We start from the raw sequence: 18,340 nt of genomic DNA on the forward strand, positions 1-18,340 counted from the left end.
AATGCTTTTTACTTGGACTGTTATGAGGGTGCATTTGTTGTATGTGTATCTGAGGGTGCATTGAACAAATATGATTCATCCACCATATATCATGTACAATATAGTGGAATATAATAACTTGAAAAGCTTACAACCCTATTAAACCAATTTAAAAATTCTCTGTTTTCAGATTAACACTTACATGGAAGACACAATCTTATAGTACCAACCACCAGTATCTACATTTACCATATTTGATCTCTACATAAAGAACATTTAAAGTAGTCAGAATGAAGCTACTTCTTCTGCTTGTGTGCTTATGCTCCTTAGTGTATTGCCAAAGGCAACCTGCTGATCTACTAGCATCATCAAATCCTTGTATTTCAAAGCAAAGTTGTGGAGAATGCATAAGAACTCCAACATGTGCATGGTGCTCTCAGCCCGTAAGTCCTTTTTATTTAATGACTTTGTGTGCATTCAAAAAGTCATTTATAATTATTTACACTTTATTGTTAGCTTCATCTAAAGGCCGTCCTGGCTAAATGGACGGGCGCTGGGTTAAGAATTCTTTGTCCAAGGGGCACGGGTTCGATCCCTCGCGTGGGTAGTTATTTGGTTTGGGACGCGGGTCAGTGGTGTGACTCTGTAAGCTTAGTCAGAGTCGACCCAGCTCTAAATTGGTACCTAGAGAAATCTGGGGAAGGTAAGCTGGAAGGGTGTGCGAGAGCACAGGATGGCTGGCCCCCAGCCCCCCAGTGCACTTCCTGGCCAAAGCGCCACGAAACGGAGATCAGTACCGCCGGTTTGGACCTTAAGGGTCTAGTACTGTCATACTTACTTTTGCTTACTTACTTACTTATCTAAAAATGGCTTTAACTATATATTCAAGAACTTATATGCTCAGAATAAGCAGAAGCTGTCAACATTTTTTTGTTTATTCTGCATTTGTTGTGCAAAGAAACTTTTTTATTACCTAGTGTTTTTGAAGACCATGATAAATTATTAATTATCATTCATATTATTGCCTTCTTGAATGCAGGCTTTGTTTCCAACCTATGAAATTACTTATATTTTTTTAACAGGTTCAAATGCACTCAGGTACACATGTAGGAGTTTTTGTATGGGGAGTACATATGTAGTGCATATGATGAGTACATATAAGTACATATGTAGGAATTTTTATATGGGGAGTACATATAAGTACATATGTAGCAATTATTTGTATGGGGAGTACATATTTAGGAATTTTTGTATGGGGAGTACATATGTAGGAATTTTTGTATGGGAATTACATATGTAGTACACATGGGGAGTACATATAAGTGCATATGTAGGAGTTTTGGAAGGGGAGGGAGGAAATAATAAAAAAAAATTATTCGATGATTTCAATAAAAACACATAGAAATTCAGGAAGATTTAGGATTTGGCAGAAGGGGCGCCCCCCTCCCCCCTCCAGCTGTGTATAGAAGGGATGTATATAGAATACATCCCTGAATTCACTATTGTTATTTTCACATAGTTTTTATTTATTTATCATATTATATGTCTATTTTGTTTTTAATTTTGTTATTGCCCTAGATTCTAAGGTTTTTTGTTACTAAAGTATGGAGTGGATTTTAATACGTTAAAGTTTGTCATAGCATTTCAAAATAATTATTACCATTATGATTTTTCTTTTTTAATTAAGACATAATAATAGAGTTTAAAAGTTGCCCAAGTTTGGATGATAGTAAAAATACTTGTTTTCAAAGCTATTAAACCAAGCACAAAAACATTGCAATAAATGCAAATATAGGAGAGCATAACACGGAAAAAGTAAGCAAGAGAAAAGAATGACAAAATTCTGAAAAAGTTCTGGAACTAAATCCTTGGTGAAATCCGACTGACTGGTCATTTTTATCCACTCATTTTTGTCAATAAGTTGCAAAATGTCTGTTCCGAATAGAATACGTGAAATCACTGCACGAATCAGCAACAGGGGGTTCACATCCGGATAGTCTATGGGCATGGGCCATCCTTCAGGAAAAAACAATGGTGGTTCTGGCCACTTCAATTTGCTTATGCTTACAGTAAGTATTAAGTATTATTATATAAGTATTGATAGTCTTTTTTCACTTCGCTTGATGTACCAGTCCTGGTTGAACTTTCTTGACGTAATGAGGCTAGGACTGTTTTGAAAATATTGTAGTTTTAAAGATTGTATTTTAATGTGAGTTCTTTTATATTCTTTTTTCTCATTTGTTTTGCTGAGGACGGCCCTTGGATTCAGGGTTGAAATATTCATTTAAAGTTGCATTCCACTGTCTTATATAAAAAAGTTTCTCTATTGTTCTACTCAAGGTATATAACTTATCTAATAAATATATAACTTATATCATTTATCAGAAAGGTCAAACCTTTGCTCACTCGGTTAGTGGCTCACTGTATTCTTTTTGTTCATTTTTTGTGTGTGTTTCAGGGGCATAATTTGCTGTGGGACAAGGGGGTAACTGCCCCTCTCAGACCTCAGATGGGCCCCCCCAGCTGAAATTTAGTATCTTCAAAAACCTGGTCAAAACTAAGAGAAGCCTGCATAATTCAAGCATGCACAGAAACGGATTAATTTTCATTAGTATATCTTTGCCTTTATGGTACTATATGGCTCATTTTTCATTTTCACTGTTATTGTCACTTGATCTGGGAAAATTGGCTCCAACCTTGCCCCCTCCCAATGAATTTGATGAATTTAGCCTCTGGTGTGTTTACTCCACTGGTACGTTTCTAGTTTTGTCTGTTTGAGAGTAATACACCGAGTGTTACTCCACTTGGCGTATTTTGTTTGTTAGTGTCCACTGGTGTGTTTCTAGTTTTCAGTTTTGTATGACTTTAACTTACGTAAACCTTTCTTCGTTCCCATTTTATTTTGATATGTTACATTTTGTTCTTTTTTTTACATATATACTTCTAAAGTTAAATTCAATCCTGGTTGCTGGTTTTGTACTTTTAGAAAACAAAATATCTTTTCTAAGTGTATGCACCACATACTAAATTTACCAAAATGAACTTAGGTTGAACTTCACTTCGTAACTTTACTTTGACAAAAAGAGAAAAAAACACAGGTCAAAGAAGAACACGAGAAAAATCATACTCATTAAAAATAATAAGAAAAAGAAGGAAAAAAGTGAAAAAAAAGACGAAAAGAGCAGTCAATATATCCGCTCAGCCATTATCAATGTAAAAGGAAGAAGAAAAGTGTGGATACAAATCCACAGGTTTTGTATCCACGACAAAATTTAGAAAAAAAACAAAATTTAAAAAGACAGAAAAGACAAAATTTAGAAAAAAAGAGAAGAGTCCACTCAAGTAATGGTGAAAAGATGACTTTTCACCGTTAACTAGCCCTTTCAAGGAGGCACAGTTGTGCCTCTTTAAAGAGGCGACCCACCACAATGTTAACCGATTTCCGGTCCTAGCGGTCGCAGAGAGACAGCGGTGATCGCATTTTGTAGCCCAAGCTCCAACTAAGAAATGTGCAAAATTTTACCCCCCTCTGACTTTATCTTCATGGGTAAAAGTGGGCCGGAAGTTTTGACCCTCCGACCACAGCCCCCCATTTAACGTTGTCCGATTAGGCTGAAATTCAGAGGTTCAGCTTTCCTAGGGCCCGGGAGCTTATCTTCGAAATTTCAGCACAATCTGATCACTCCTTCCCTGTTTTGCAAAAAACAAATATAGCCACTTAATGTTCATTTCTCTTTTTTTTTTATCAGCCACGCCTACAGGCCACAGTTGGCACCGGATCCGGGTGAATGAGGACTCATTCGAAGCAGAATTCGACCTGTTAGGGCCTTTTGATATTTTCAGACCGAAAAAATTGTCCCCAGAATTTACATTTACGAAAAACCTCGTTTTCCTATAAGAGCCCATGTTAAATTTCCCCACCACAGCCCCCCTTTAACGTTGTCCGATAGGGCTGAAATTTAGAGGATAAGTTGTCCTAGGGCCTGGAAGTTTATCCTCAAAATTTCAGCTCAGTCCGATCCTTTTTCCTGTTTTCCAAAAACCAAATATCAAGTTTTGTGGGGATTCGCTTGCGTCAAAAATAGATACGAGAGACTAAAATAATATAACAAGTGTCTCTGTGGTACTATGGTCGCTGTTCCTGACTGGCAGGCGGAAGATCCGGGTTCGATTTCCTGTCAGAAAAAATTTTTTATATACTGAATTTAAAGTTTAAAACTCAGTTTCTTTTTTAAATCCAATCTTTTAACTCCTTCGGCTCAAAAAGTATCACTAGAGGAATCTCACAGTCAGCGTTCAGGCTATCGGTAAATCTCCATTTTTTCGGTAACATGTCATATACACACATACTTAAAGAAAAGTTGAAAACATACAATATTTCTGTGCATTTGATTTGAGTATTCAGGAACTAAAAGCCTTAACAGAAAAATCTTCAAAAGCGGGGGGTTTGGGAGGCGGCAGCCCCCCATCTTTAACTCCCGAAAAGATCAGCTAACAGTTAGTTAAGCAATGCTAAGTAATAAATTGTACAAAAATGTGCAGAAACTATTTGAAAAAAACTACGTTTTCTAAAGAGTTAAAGAGGCTAAGTCACAAGTTCGAACCTTGAAACGTACAGGGATTAGGAGGTGCAGTTGGGGGATGCCGCCCCCAAACCCCCGCTTCCGTATATGAAAGGGGCTGTGCCCTCCTCAACGCCTCTCTCTTTACGCTAAAGTTTGACTTTCTCACAACTCTATTTTTTAGACAATAAAAACTTATCCTCAAAATTTCAGCTCAATCCGATCCTTCCTTCCCTATTTTCCAAAAACCAAATATCAAGTTTTGCGGGGATTGCACTTCCCGTTTTAATTTTAATGCACATTCCCGTTTAAGGAAATGTGCATTGCATTCAAAAACCAAGACATAAAGTTGACAGGGTTGCCTAAAAATAATGAAGAAAATAAACAATTTGCAGCAATGATGAAGCCAAGATTTATATGTATTGGCTTCATCTAGATTGTCCAAACTAGCAAAGAGTATAGCAAGCTTATCAGATAAAAAAAAACATGTTCATCTTTAAAAGAAATAAAAATAAGCTGTGCTATCTAGGACTACAGTATACAGTTATTAAGTTCGAAAATAAATAAACTATGCATAAAGGACGTAATTGAAGAATACTAAATGAAATAAAGTATTTACAATAAATATGAAATCTTTTTCTATACATTTAGCTCACATTGGGCCGAAAAAAAAAACACTTTTGTCTAAAGAATGAAAAACAAATTCGCGTTCATTTTTACCGACAAACAGCCAATATTCTGCAAACTAACCTATCCCTATGATTTTTATAATCAATAAAAATTAGTCTTAACAAAATAATCTGCCAACTTCCACAACACGCCCATTTAAATATAAATAAACGAATTATATTAATTTATTTAATTTTGTGAAGAATCCATTAAATATTTAGTTTTTTATTTAATTTTAATTTAAATTTAAACAAATAAATAAAATGAATAATAATAATATGAATTTAACCTAGATTCATCTAAATTTAACAAACTTCTAGTATTAAGGGGAGTTCCCTTATTTGGGACAATTTAGTTTATTACGCCTAATTTCTGGTTTTGTTTCGGTGGATCGCCAAGGTCTTGCAGCCAAAACCATGCCACAAGTATACTGTCCAGTTCTAAATGCCTTATTAGAACCTTATAACCTAAAGAACCTTATTAGAACCTTATATGCCCTCAGGGCATAACTTAAAATCCTTGCTCTGAAGGTTGTGGGGGAGTGTCCTCCTTAAAAACATATTTTATTCTCAAAAGATTCGAGCTCTCTTTTTCCAGTTTAGTATAAGTAACTGCACGTTTAACAGCCGTGTATAGTAACAGGACCGTATAAAAATTATATAATATTATATATAAATAATTTATATAGGAATAGATCCTATATAAATTATAGGATCTATAATTTTGCGAATATTTCTTAATTTATCAAACAGTTCTGGGTAACGAACTGTAAGGAAATAGCGACTCGACCCAATAGTAACCGAAACTCAATAAAAAAATTTTTTGATAACAATTATTGCATCTAAAAGATTAGCTTTTTATGCTGATTAAGTATAAAAAAAATTGTAAATTGTAAAAAAAAACATTGTAAAAAAAAAATTGTAAATTCTATTCTTTGTTTCGAATCGTTGTGATGATATAGGGGCACCAAACCGCAATTTGCTTTACCATACAAGATCAGGTCAGAGGTCATTTGCGTTACCATACAGAGGTTACCACAAGGCAAAGTACTGATCAGTTATGCAAATTCGCGCTGAATTATTAATATTCTTACAGAGAGCCAAGTCACATTACTCTGACCCGAAATCTGACCTTTTGAAATTGGCTTTCCTTTCTGATTTATTTGAGCATTTAAATAACTTGAATAAAAGTCTTCAAGGGTGGAATGAAAATATCATTACAACAAAAGACAAACTCCAAAAAATTGAAAATTAAAAATAAAAAAAAAATTGAATTGTGGTCATCATCTATAAATCAAAAGAACTTTTGATTTATTTTCGTCGGCACAAGATTTCATTGAAGAAGTCAGAAGCGACATAAACATCAACGGATATATATTTGGGAAAAATGGTGTTAGATAATTTGAATAAAGAATTGTGTTATCACTTCTCACTGCAAGAGATATCGGATAACACTGGGCAAAAATGGATATTAAATCCCTTTTTAAATACAGCTATAAATAAGACAAATTTAGCAACTAAGCTCAAAGAGAATCTGCAGGAATTATCCACCGATGGGATGTTACACTTAGAATTCAAGTCTGAAAATTTTAATATCTTTGATTAAAAAAACAAAAACAGAATATCCGGAATTAACTACCAAGGTTTTGAAATGTTCGATTCCATTTTCTACTTTCCACAGAAGGAAAAAGCTACGTTCCAAGAAGGTATTGTGAAGTACAAAAATCAGGGAGCAAAAAAATGTACCTGTTGATGCAAGGCAACCAAAGACAGATACATCCAGTCCCGCTTATGCACTTGAATCTCATGCCGCCCGTTTTAAAGCAGCTGATGCATCTCCTCAATTCTACCAGCCCCTCCTCTTGAAACCCTTGAGAAGCTGGCAAGAGCCAACATTAACCAGTATTCCGCCAATCCGTCCAGTCCAAACAGCCAACAGGTTCGGAATTTCAGAGAGATCAAAGATCAGCGTACCCTTCAAACCATATTTCCCGAGCTTCCCAACATAGAACCGATTCAGTGTGTTGGCACGCAAATTCGTCGACCCCTATTCATTTCCAAAAATACGACTCTAAACTGTCAAGTCACTTGTGAACAAAATGGAAGACCGAACTATGCATGAAAAATGAGCTTGTTGATATTGCTTGTACCTGTGAATCGTAGTCTTCGACTGAGGAGTTAGTTGCATTTGGCGGATATGATACATATTTTAAGCACTTGGTGGTAGCGTTAGGATTACTTGTCGATCGACAATTATCCTATATTCCAATAATCCAATAAAAAGCAGAATTCTCGATTTCAACAAAAAACCAAATAAACACGGTTTGGAAGTCCTATGGTGATGATGCAGGCTTAAAAAGCTACCTAAGGTAGTGGCATCACTGGTGATTTGTGCCTTTTACTATTCAACGCGTAGTCCTTATCGTCGAGATCTTGTGACTTTCTTACATCATTTCACTGACGATATACGATCCTTTTACCGTACCGTAGGTATCATAATGTGTGACGACTTTAATGATTTGGATCCCAATTGGCTAAGCAATTCTGTGTTGCTTAAACAGGTTATTCCAATATAACGAAAAACCATGGATTACACAAGACCTGAGGAAAAATTCAAAAGATTAAGAAGTAGAACTGTGTATAAATTAAGATGTTCGCGTAAACAGTATGGTTCTGAAATAATAAGTGATATATATATATATATATATATATATATATATATATATATATATATATATATATATATATATATATATATATATATATATATATATATATATATATATATATATATATATATATATATATATATATATATATATATATATATATATATAATATATATATATATATATATATATATATATATATATATATATATATATATATATATATATATATATATATATATATATATATATATATATATATATATATCGAACCCAAGGAAGTTAATGATATAGTTCAGAACATTATTGGTAAAAAAAAGGTGACCAAGCTTGTTGAAGTGAGAGATGATGATGGTAAATCATTGTTAACTAGCGAAGCTAATAATTTTTTCGTATCGATTTGCAGAATTCATCCGCGACTAACAACCTTACCACCTAATGACTCGATTTCCAATAATCCTATCCTAGAGATTAGTTCAGTAGCAAGAAATTGAAGGCATTTGATTCTCGTGAATCTAATTACCCAAATGAGATGCCGATCAAATTATTTATTGAGTGTGCTGATCTTTTATGTACTCCTTTAACAAACATTTTTAACCATTTTTTTTTATTAATGGTGTTTTTCCTAGTACTTTTAAACAGACATATGTTACTCCAATTCCCAAGTGTAAAGCACCCAAAGGTATTACTGATTTCAGGTCGATTTCGAAAACACCGGCTCTTTCGAAAGTGTTTGAAAGCTTTATTTCGAATGTTTATTTGAGAACATAAATGATAAGATAGATTTTCTACAACTTGGATTTAGAGCCGGGTATAGTACTATTCATTATTTGGTTGCTATGTTGGAAACCATCCTTAAACACTTAGAAAAAGATGGGACATATGTTAATGCATAATTTGCTGATAAAATTAAGGCTTTTGACAGTCTTGACCATAATTTGGCTGTGGAAGAAGCTGAGGCTGTGGGTCCCCGTGATGTACGTATGCTTGTAATTTCTCTTTTTAAAATGTCTCAGTGACTCCACCTCCCTGATCATGAGTCATCTGGATTTTAGATATTTTTTGCGGTTCACCAAAAGGGACTAAATTAGGCCCACTTTCATATTCTCATTGTTTTTAACCGTTTTAACAACAATTCGTGGGCGTTTAAAAATTGCTGATGACTTAACTGCCTCAGCACTGCGACTAAGCCATCCAACTACCAAAGAGTCTGACTTGACGAGAATTTAAATGATTTAAAAGCTGAATTACGATGGGTAAAACTGATGGTCAGTGAGACTAAGAGATCTCCTATGACTTTTTCCTTCCTAAAGATTGAAATATTGAAATATTTAATTTTTTTTCAATTAAATGTTTTTGAAATATTTAATTATGTTACTAATAATTACAAAATAAACTATGTTGAGAGCCACTCTTCCCATATTTCCCTGCTGCCAACAAAGAAAACAGTTAAAAATAGTTGGAATAATTTTGGACGAAGATCTAAAATGGAACTCGCACGTTGACTATCTGACTAAAAAAGGTGCCTCGCTTTTACTTTCTTTTTCTCACCTCAACAGATTTGATATCCCAACTCATACCCCATTTGTATACCCCAATTATGTTGAATTTCTCTTGAATATGCATGTCCAGCTTGGCATCCGGGGTTGACAAAAGATCAATCAGATAGAGTTGAGATAGTACACAAAAGAGCTGTGAACAATATACTTGAACACAACAACTACTCAGCATATGATGATGCACTGAAACAATTCAACACAACATAAGTATATATGCGAATAATAACGAAAATTTTCTTTAAAAATGAAACACATCATAACGCGCTGAATGAGAAGTTCCCAGTACGTCAGAGCAACAGTTTCAGTTGCTATTTTGCATTCGATAAGATCATTCCCGTCATAATGCGCTAAACATTTGCCATTGCGCGTGTGTAAAGAGGTGGAGTGATGAAGAAATGTCTAGATTGATGTGTTCCAAATATCTTTAATGGAGAGTATATGACATTCCTCTGCTTTTCGTATATATATTTATGCTGTGCACTTCAACTTGGATTCACGTGATAGTCGTAGACATGATCCGACACATCAATTTGGACTAACGTGTTAAAACTGATCGCTTTATCCGACCTTGAGAGCCCCCCTAGTGAAGGACCAGTCACTAGACTCTGATAAATAAAATAATTCTCCACATTTATTGACTTACCCAGCCTCTAGTAGCGAGAGATATTGCAAATAATTTGTCCCTTATTTTACTCGGTATTTAATAATATTACCTGAACAAATATTTAATGTTTGATGCAGTTTATTTCAGGTATTTGCCTGTGAGTGTTTCTGAACTTATGTTGGGCATTACTCAATTTAATGCGTGCATAGCGTACCTTTTATAAAGTATTTTATATCCATTTATATTTTAATTGATGTAATCCGAATAATACATGGTCACTTATAATCATAAACCACGTGACCTGACTCTTGACACATAAATTTTTATGACTCATGTTAATCACTTGACCTTGGATCAGCATCTGCTACTTTAAATTTTTGATATTGCTTGGGTTTTTTCTTGATCCTTGTTTTGTTTTGTCTTTTTTTAAACATTGACAAGCTTATGTTTGCTCCAGCTATTGGAGAAAATAAATATATTCTATTCACTAGGAAGACTTAAAATTTCTCAAGAAATTATTTTTGTCATTTGAAAAGCCAAAAACTTTTTTTTCTTCAAAACCTAGGTTCTTTTAAGAAACCTATTCCTCTTTAGAAGCCTGCTTGAACTAATTCTGAGTATAATACTACTACTGCTCGTGTTAGATCCAAGAGTTAAAATTTCTTAAGAAAGTATTTTTGTCAAGTATTGTTGAAAGTTTGTCCAAAGGATGGGGGGTTCGATCCCTGGTGTGGCCGGTTATTTGGTTTGGGACAAGGGCCAGTGGCGTGACTATGTAAGCCTAGCCAGAGTCAACCCAGCTCTAAATCTGTGCCTGAAGAAGCCTGGGGAAGGTAAGCAGGAAGGGTGTTCGAAAGCAGGAAGGGTGTTCCCAAACCCTCCATTGCACTTCCTGGCTAAAGGGCCTTGAAACGGAGACTAGCACCGCCGGTTTGAACTTTAAGGGTCTAGTACCGTATAATTTATCCTCCCTCTGTATCATGCCATTGTAATGACTACTGTCATTACTGTGGCATCCAGCATCTACGACAAAATTAAACGGATATTCTTAAACACACAAACAAATGCAAAGGAAAATCATAACCATGATCCGCTAAATTTTTTACAAAAGACGCTAATTTTTATAGAAACGCTAAGGAACAACAATAGCATAGTTATATAGGGGAAGGAGGACAGCTGTCCCTCGCCGTAAGTAGTATTGTATCAATGCTTCCGAGCAGAGAGGTAGCCAATGTAGCTATAACAGTTACAACGGGGGTGTCTCACCATATAGCTATAATATAAGGTAGCAGACAGTCCCACCATATAGCTATAATATATTCGAGCAGAGTGTCTCCCAATATAACTATAATATATACAAGCACACAGTCCCCCCATATAGCTATAACGATAAGTAGCGCACAGTCCCACCATATAGCTATAACGGTAATTAGCGCACAGTACTCCCGCCATACAAGGAGACAGTACAATGACCGGATTCAACCTACCATGAAAATTCGTGCTGTTCACGAAACCATGGTTTTGGAGTTAAATAACATGTTTCAGTTAAAAGTCGTGCGTGATTTCAGGGTATGGTGATTCGTTTCCTAGTATGATGTTATTAAATTCTGTCTTTAAATTAATTTGTTAGGTGTGGTTGTTTTATGTTCAACCTTGAACACGGGTATAAAAACTCTGACAATGAGTTATTTTCTCAGTTCAAAATTGGCATTTGAAATATAATGATGCAATATCAAAACAAGAAAAAAGTATGTAAACACTGTATTTAAATGGCTTGCGAGCTTAGTACATGAGGTAAATCATACCTATTTTTTATTCCGGCCCAAAGTCCCCCCCCCCAAGCCACAGTCTTCCACCCCCATTCCACCAACCCCCCACCCTCCAACCCCCGCCCCTCCTACCCCCCCCCCCCCTCCAACCGCCCCCCTCCAATCCCTCCAACTTTTTTTTACATCTCTTAGAATGTCATGAAACACTTAAAACACAAAAAATTCACATTTAATATTTTCCAACTTCAAAATGGGAATGATATAGATATGTGTGTCGCAACTTTTACTATTAGAAAAATAATGTTTGTCGTGACCACTTTTTTTTTCTTTTTTTCTGAAAGTTTTTTTAACTTTTTTTTTCTGACAGTTTTTTTTTAAATTTTTTTTTATTGGACTAAAAATTTTTTTTTGGACTTCGAAATTATTCAACTTTTTTTTTACGTATCTTAAAATGACATCGATGACATACCAGTAAAAATTATGTATGACTCAAAATAGAATAATGATTATTCTACTGATTACGAACTAAGAGAAGACAATAACTACAATATGAAGAGAGAACATGGTAAACTATTTTATGGAACGGATTCAAAATGTGGATCCTTTGTCGGATATGCTGGATAAAATTGACAAAATCTAAGTATCAGATTGAATAAATGCTTTATCAACATTATTTGTCGGATATGACGGATAAAATTGACAAAATCTAAGTATCAGAGTGATTAAATGCTTTATCAACATCCTTTGTTGGATATCTCGGATAAAATCTAAGTATCAGAGTGATTAAATTCTATATCAACATCCCTTTCTCGGATACATGGGATAAAATTGATAAAATCTAAGTATCAGAGTGAATAAATGCTTTATCAACATCCTCTAAATGCATTATCAACATCAATTGTCGGGTATGTCGGATAAAATTGAAAAACTGTATGTATCAGTTTGATTAAATTCTATATCAACAGCCCTTTCTCGAATACATGGGATAAAATTGACAAAATCTAAGTATCGGATTGATTAAATTCTATATCAACAACCCTTTCTCGAATATATGGGATAAAATTGAAACAAATCTAAGTGTCAGAGTGAATAAATTTTTATATCAACATGTATTGTCAGATACATCGAATATAATTGACAAAATCTAAGTATCAGAGTGAATAAATGCTTTATCAGCATCCATTGTTGGATATCTCGGGTAAAATCTAAGTATCAGAGTGATTAAATTCTATATCAACATCCCTTTCTCGGATATATAGGATAATATTGATAAAATCTAAGTATCAGAGTGAATAAATGCTTTATCAACATCCTCTAAATGCATTATCAACATCAATTGTCGGGTATATCGGATAAAATTGACAAAATCTTAATATCAGATTGATTCATTTATAAATCAACAATCATTTTTCGAATACAGGGGAGAAAACTAACAAAATCTTAGCATCAAATTGACTGGATCATATATCAACAACATTTTCTTGAATACATGGGATAAAATTGAAAAAATCGAAGCGTAAGAGTGAATAATTTTTTTTATGTCAGAATTTATTGTGCAATACATAGAATATAATTGAAAAAATCTCTAAGTATCATACTGAATAAATGCTTTATCAACATCATTTGTCGGATATGTCGGACAAAATTTTTTTATCAAGGAAATATCTGAATGTGTTTAAGGTATATTACGAATGGCTTGCAAAAAAAAACACGAAAATACTATTAGAATGAATAAATTTTTTATCAACATCCGTTGTCGGATATGTCATTATAAGAAAATTGTAAGTAGTTAAGTAAGTAAGTAACTAACTCTTTCTTGAGTTCACCTCTTGGATATACAATGCATAAATTTAATTAAGGAAATTATGAAAAAAAATTGATAAAATTGTTTATTAACATTCATTATCGATTGAAGTCACTTCCTAGACAGACAATACAGCAATTTCACAAAATCTAAGTATAAGAGTGATTAAATTTTATATCAACATCCATTTATCGGATACACAGGAAAAAGTTGACAAAATCTAAGTGTTAGAGTGAATAAATTTTTTCTATTAACATCTTTTGTCAGGTACATCGGATAAAATTTACAAAATCTAAGTGTCGGAGAGAATAATTTTTTTTACCAACATCCTTTGTTAGATACATAAATAAAATTTACATAATGTAAATTTCAGAATGAATAAATGCTTTAACAACATCTTTTATCGAATATGTCGGACAAAATTGACAAAATCTAAGTATCAGTGTGAATAAATTCTATATCAATATCCTTTTCTCGGATACATGGGATAAAATTGGCAAATTCTAAGTGTTAGAGTGAATAAATTTTGTTTATCAACATCCTTTGCCAGATACATCGGATAAAATTGACAAAATCTAAGTATCAGAGTGAATAAATTCATTATCAACATCCTTTGTCGGATATGTCGGATAAAATTGACAAAATCTAAGTATCAGAGTGAATATTTTTTTTCAACATCCTTTGCCAGATACATCGAATAAAATTGATAAAATATAAGTGTCAAAGTGAATAAATTTTTTTTATCCACATCATTTGTCAGATACATCAAATAAAATTGACAAAGTCTAAATATCAGATGAAAAAATGCTTTAACAAAATCCTTTATCTCATATATCGGTTAAAATTGACGAATTCGAAGTATCAGAGTGACTAAATTCTATATCAACATCCTTTTCTCGGATACATAGAATAAAATTTACAGAATCTAAGTGTCAGAGTGAATAAATTTTTTTTATCAACATCCTTTGTCAGATACATCAAATAAAATTGACAGAATCTAAGCATCAGAGTGAACAAATTTTTTTTATCCACATCCTTTGTCAGATACATCAAATAAAATTGCAAAATCTAGATTTCAGAATGAATAAATTCATTATCAACATCTTTTATCGGTTATGTCGGATAAAGTTGATAAAATCTGAGTGTTGGAGTGAATAATTTTTTTATCAACATCTTTTGTCAGATGCATCGGATAAAATTGACAGAATCTAAGTGTCAGAGTGAATAAATTTTTTTATCAACATCCTTTGTCAGATACATCAAATAAAATTGGAAAAATCTAAATTTCAGAATGAATAAATACTTTAACAACATCCTTTACCGGATATTTTGGATAAAATTGACGAAATCTAAGTATCAGAGTGACTAAATTCTATATCAGCATCCTTTTCTCGGATACATAGGATAAAATTGACAAATTCTAAGTGTTAGAGTGAATAAATTTTTTCTATCAACATCCTTTGTCAGATATATCAAATAAAATTGACCAAATCTAAATTTCAGAATGAATAAATTCACTATCAACATCTTTTGTCGGATATGTCGGATAAAGTTGACAAAATCTAAGTGTTGGAGTGAATAATTTTTTTTATCAACATCTTTTGTCAGATACATCGGATAAAATTGACAGAATCTAAGTGTCAGAGTGAATAATTTTTTTTATCAACATCCTTTGTCAGATACATCAAATAAAATAGACAAAATCTAAATTTCAGAATGAATAAATGCTTTAACAACATCCTTAACCGGATATGTCGGATAAAATAGACAAAATCTAAGTATCAGAGTGACTAAATTCTATATCAACACCGTTTTCTCGGATACATAGAATAAAATTGACAAATTCTAAGTGTTAGAGAGAATACATTTTTTTTATCAACATCCTTTGCAAGATACATCGGATAAAATTGACAAAATCTAAATATCAGAGCGAAAAAAATCATTGTCAACATCTTTTGTCGGATATGTCAGACAGAATTGACAAAATCTCAGTATCAGAATGAATAATTTTTTGTATCAAAATCCTTTGCCAGATACATCAAATAAAACTGATAAAATATAAGTGTCAGAATGAATAAATTTTTTCTTATCAATAACCTTTGTCAGATACATCAATGAAAATTGTAATTATATAAACTTTAGTATAAAACAACATCCTTTGTTAGAATTGTTGGATAAAATTTTCAGAACATAATTATTAGAATTATCCAATTCTTTATCAAAGTCCCTTTCTCGGAAACATGGGATACAATTGACAAATTCTAAGTATCAGAGTGAATAAATTCATTATCAACATTACGAGGTTACGTGCGCGCAAGTAACCTCGTCTAAATTAACCTTAAAAATGAAATAAAGCTATGTCGACATTGTATATTTTATTCAACATATCCGAAAATTGAAGCTGAAAAAGCATTTATTCACTCTGAAATATGCAAAGTCGACAGCTTTATTTCATTTTTTAAGGTTAATTTAGACGAGGTTACGTGCGCGCACGTAACCTCGTCTAAATTAACCTTAAAAAATTAAATAAAGCTATGTCGACTTTGCATATTTTATTCAACGTATCCGAAAATTGATTCTGAAAAAACATTTATTCACTCTGAAATATGCAAAGTCGACATAGCTTTATTTCATTTTTAAGGTTAATTTAGACGAGGTTACGTGCGCGCACGCAACCTCGTCTAAATTAATCCTAAAAAATTAAATAAAGCTATGTCGACTTTGCATATTTTATTCAACATATCCGAAAATTGATGCTGAAAAAGCATTTATTCACTCTGATATTTAGATTTTGTTAATTATAATTGTTGTAACTGATAAAAGATGTTGATAAAAAATAAATTATTCACTCTGATACTTAGCTTATGCCAATTTTATCCCATGTACCTGAGAAAGGGATGCTGATATAGAATTTAATCCATCGGATGCTTAGATTTTGTCAATTTTATCCCCATGTACCTGAGAAAGGGATGTTGATATAGAATTTAATCAATCTGATACTTAGATTTCGTAAATTTTATCCGATATTTTATCCTATGTATCCGAGAAAAGGATGCTGATATAGAATTTAGTTACTCTGATACTTAGATTTTGTCAATTTTATCCGACATATCCGATAAAGGATGTTGTTAAAGCATTTTTTCATTCTGAAATTTAGATTTTGTCAATTTTATTTGATGTATCTGACAAAGGATGTTGATAAAAAAATTTATTCACTCTGACACTTAGATTCTCTCAATTTTATCTGATGTTTTTGGAATTTAATCACTCTGATAATTAGATTCTGTCAGTTTTATCTGACATCCGACAAAGGATGTTGATAATGAATTTATTCACTCTGATACTTAGATTCTGTCAGTTTTAGCAGGCATATACGACAAAGGATGTTGATAATGAATTTATTCACTCTGATACTTAGTTTCTGTCAATCTTATCCAACATATCCGACAAAGGACATTGTTTCATTCTTAAATTTAGATTATGTCAATTTTATTTGATGTATCTGTCACAGGTTGTTGATAAAAAAAAATTATTCACTCTGGCACTTATTTTGTATCAATTTTATTCGATGTATCTGGCAAAGGATGTTGATAAAAAAATTATTCACTCTGATACTTAGATTTTAACAATTTTATCCGACATATCCGACAAAAGGATGGATGTATCCGATAAAAAAACTTTGAAAACGAATTTATTCTTTCTCATACTTAGATTTTGTCAATTTCATCCGATGTATCCGACATGTGATCTTGATAATGCATTTAAGGGATATTGATAAAGCATTAATTCACTCTGATACTTAGATTTTGTCAATTTTATCCCTAGTGTCTGAGAAAGGAATGCTGATCCAGAACAAAATAATTCTGAAACTTACATTTTGTCAATTTTGCCCTGAGTACTTGAGAAAAGGATTTCGATTTCGAATTTAATCAATCTTATGCATAGATATTGTTAATTTTATCCGATATAGCCGACAAATTATGTTAATAATGCATTTTAAGGATGTTGATAAAGCATTTATTCACTCTGATACTTAGATTTTGTCAATTTTATCCCATGTATCCGAGAAAGGGATGTTGATATAGAATTAAATCACTCTGATACTTAGATTCTGTCAGTTTTATCTGACATATTTGACAAAGCAGGTTGATATTGCATTTATTCCCTGTGGAACTTATAATTCGTCAATTGTACCACTTGTATCCCAGAAAGAGATTTTAATAAAGAATTGAACAACTATAATACTTATGTTCTGTAAATAGTATCAAACCAGTCTGACGTAGGATGTTGTTTTATTCTGAAATTTTTATTAGTTCAATTCTATTTGATGTGTCTGACGAAGGATGTTGATAAAAAAAATTTATTCACTCTGACACTTATATTTTATCAGTTTTATTCGATGTATCTGGCAAAGGATGTTCGTAAAAAAAATATTCACTCTGATACTTAGATTTTGTCAATTTTATCCGTTATATCCGACAAAGGATGTTTATAATGAATTTATTCATTCTGAAATTTAGATTTTGTCAATTTTATCCGATGTATCTGGCAAAGGATGTTTAAAAAAAAAAAAATTGTTCACTAACATTTAGAATTTGTCAATTTTATCCTATATATCCGAGAAAACGGTGTTGATATAGAATTAAGTCACTCTGGTATTTAGATTTTGTCAATTTTATCTGACATATCCGATAAAGGATGTTGTTAAAGCATTTATTCATTCTGA

The 18,340-nt window shown here is 32.7% G+C and overlaps 1 protein-coding gene across 1 annotated transcript in view; it reads left to right on the forward strand.

Annotated features, from left to right (window-relative positions):
• The window catches only part of LOC148938448 (integrin beta-6-like), a gene marked incomplete at its 3' end in the record, with an annotated part of 37,856 nt that overhangs the window by 10,962 nt on the left and 8,554 nt on the right, over positions 1-18,340 (forward strand). The window contains exon 2 of the mRNA XM_089107784.1: positions 170-422. Within this exon, the coding sequence (XP_088963910.1) occupies positions 270-422 (153 nt within the window). The remainder of the gene's footprint in view (positions 1-169; positions 423-18,340) is intronic.

The sequence above is a fragment of the Artemia sp. Qi Xiang Cuo genome, unplaced genomic scaffold, assembly GCF_049724085.1.
Source record: "Artemia sp. Qi Xiang Cuo unplaced genomic scaffold, ASM4972408v1 HiC_scaffold_3278, whole genome shotgun sequence".
Lineage (NCBI taxonomy): Eukaryota > Metazoa > Arthropoda > Branchiopoda > Anostraca > Artemiidae > Artemia > Artemia sp. Qi Xiang Cuo.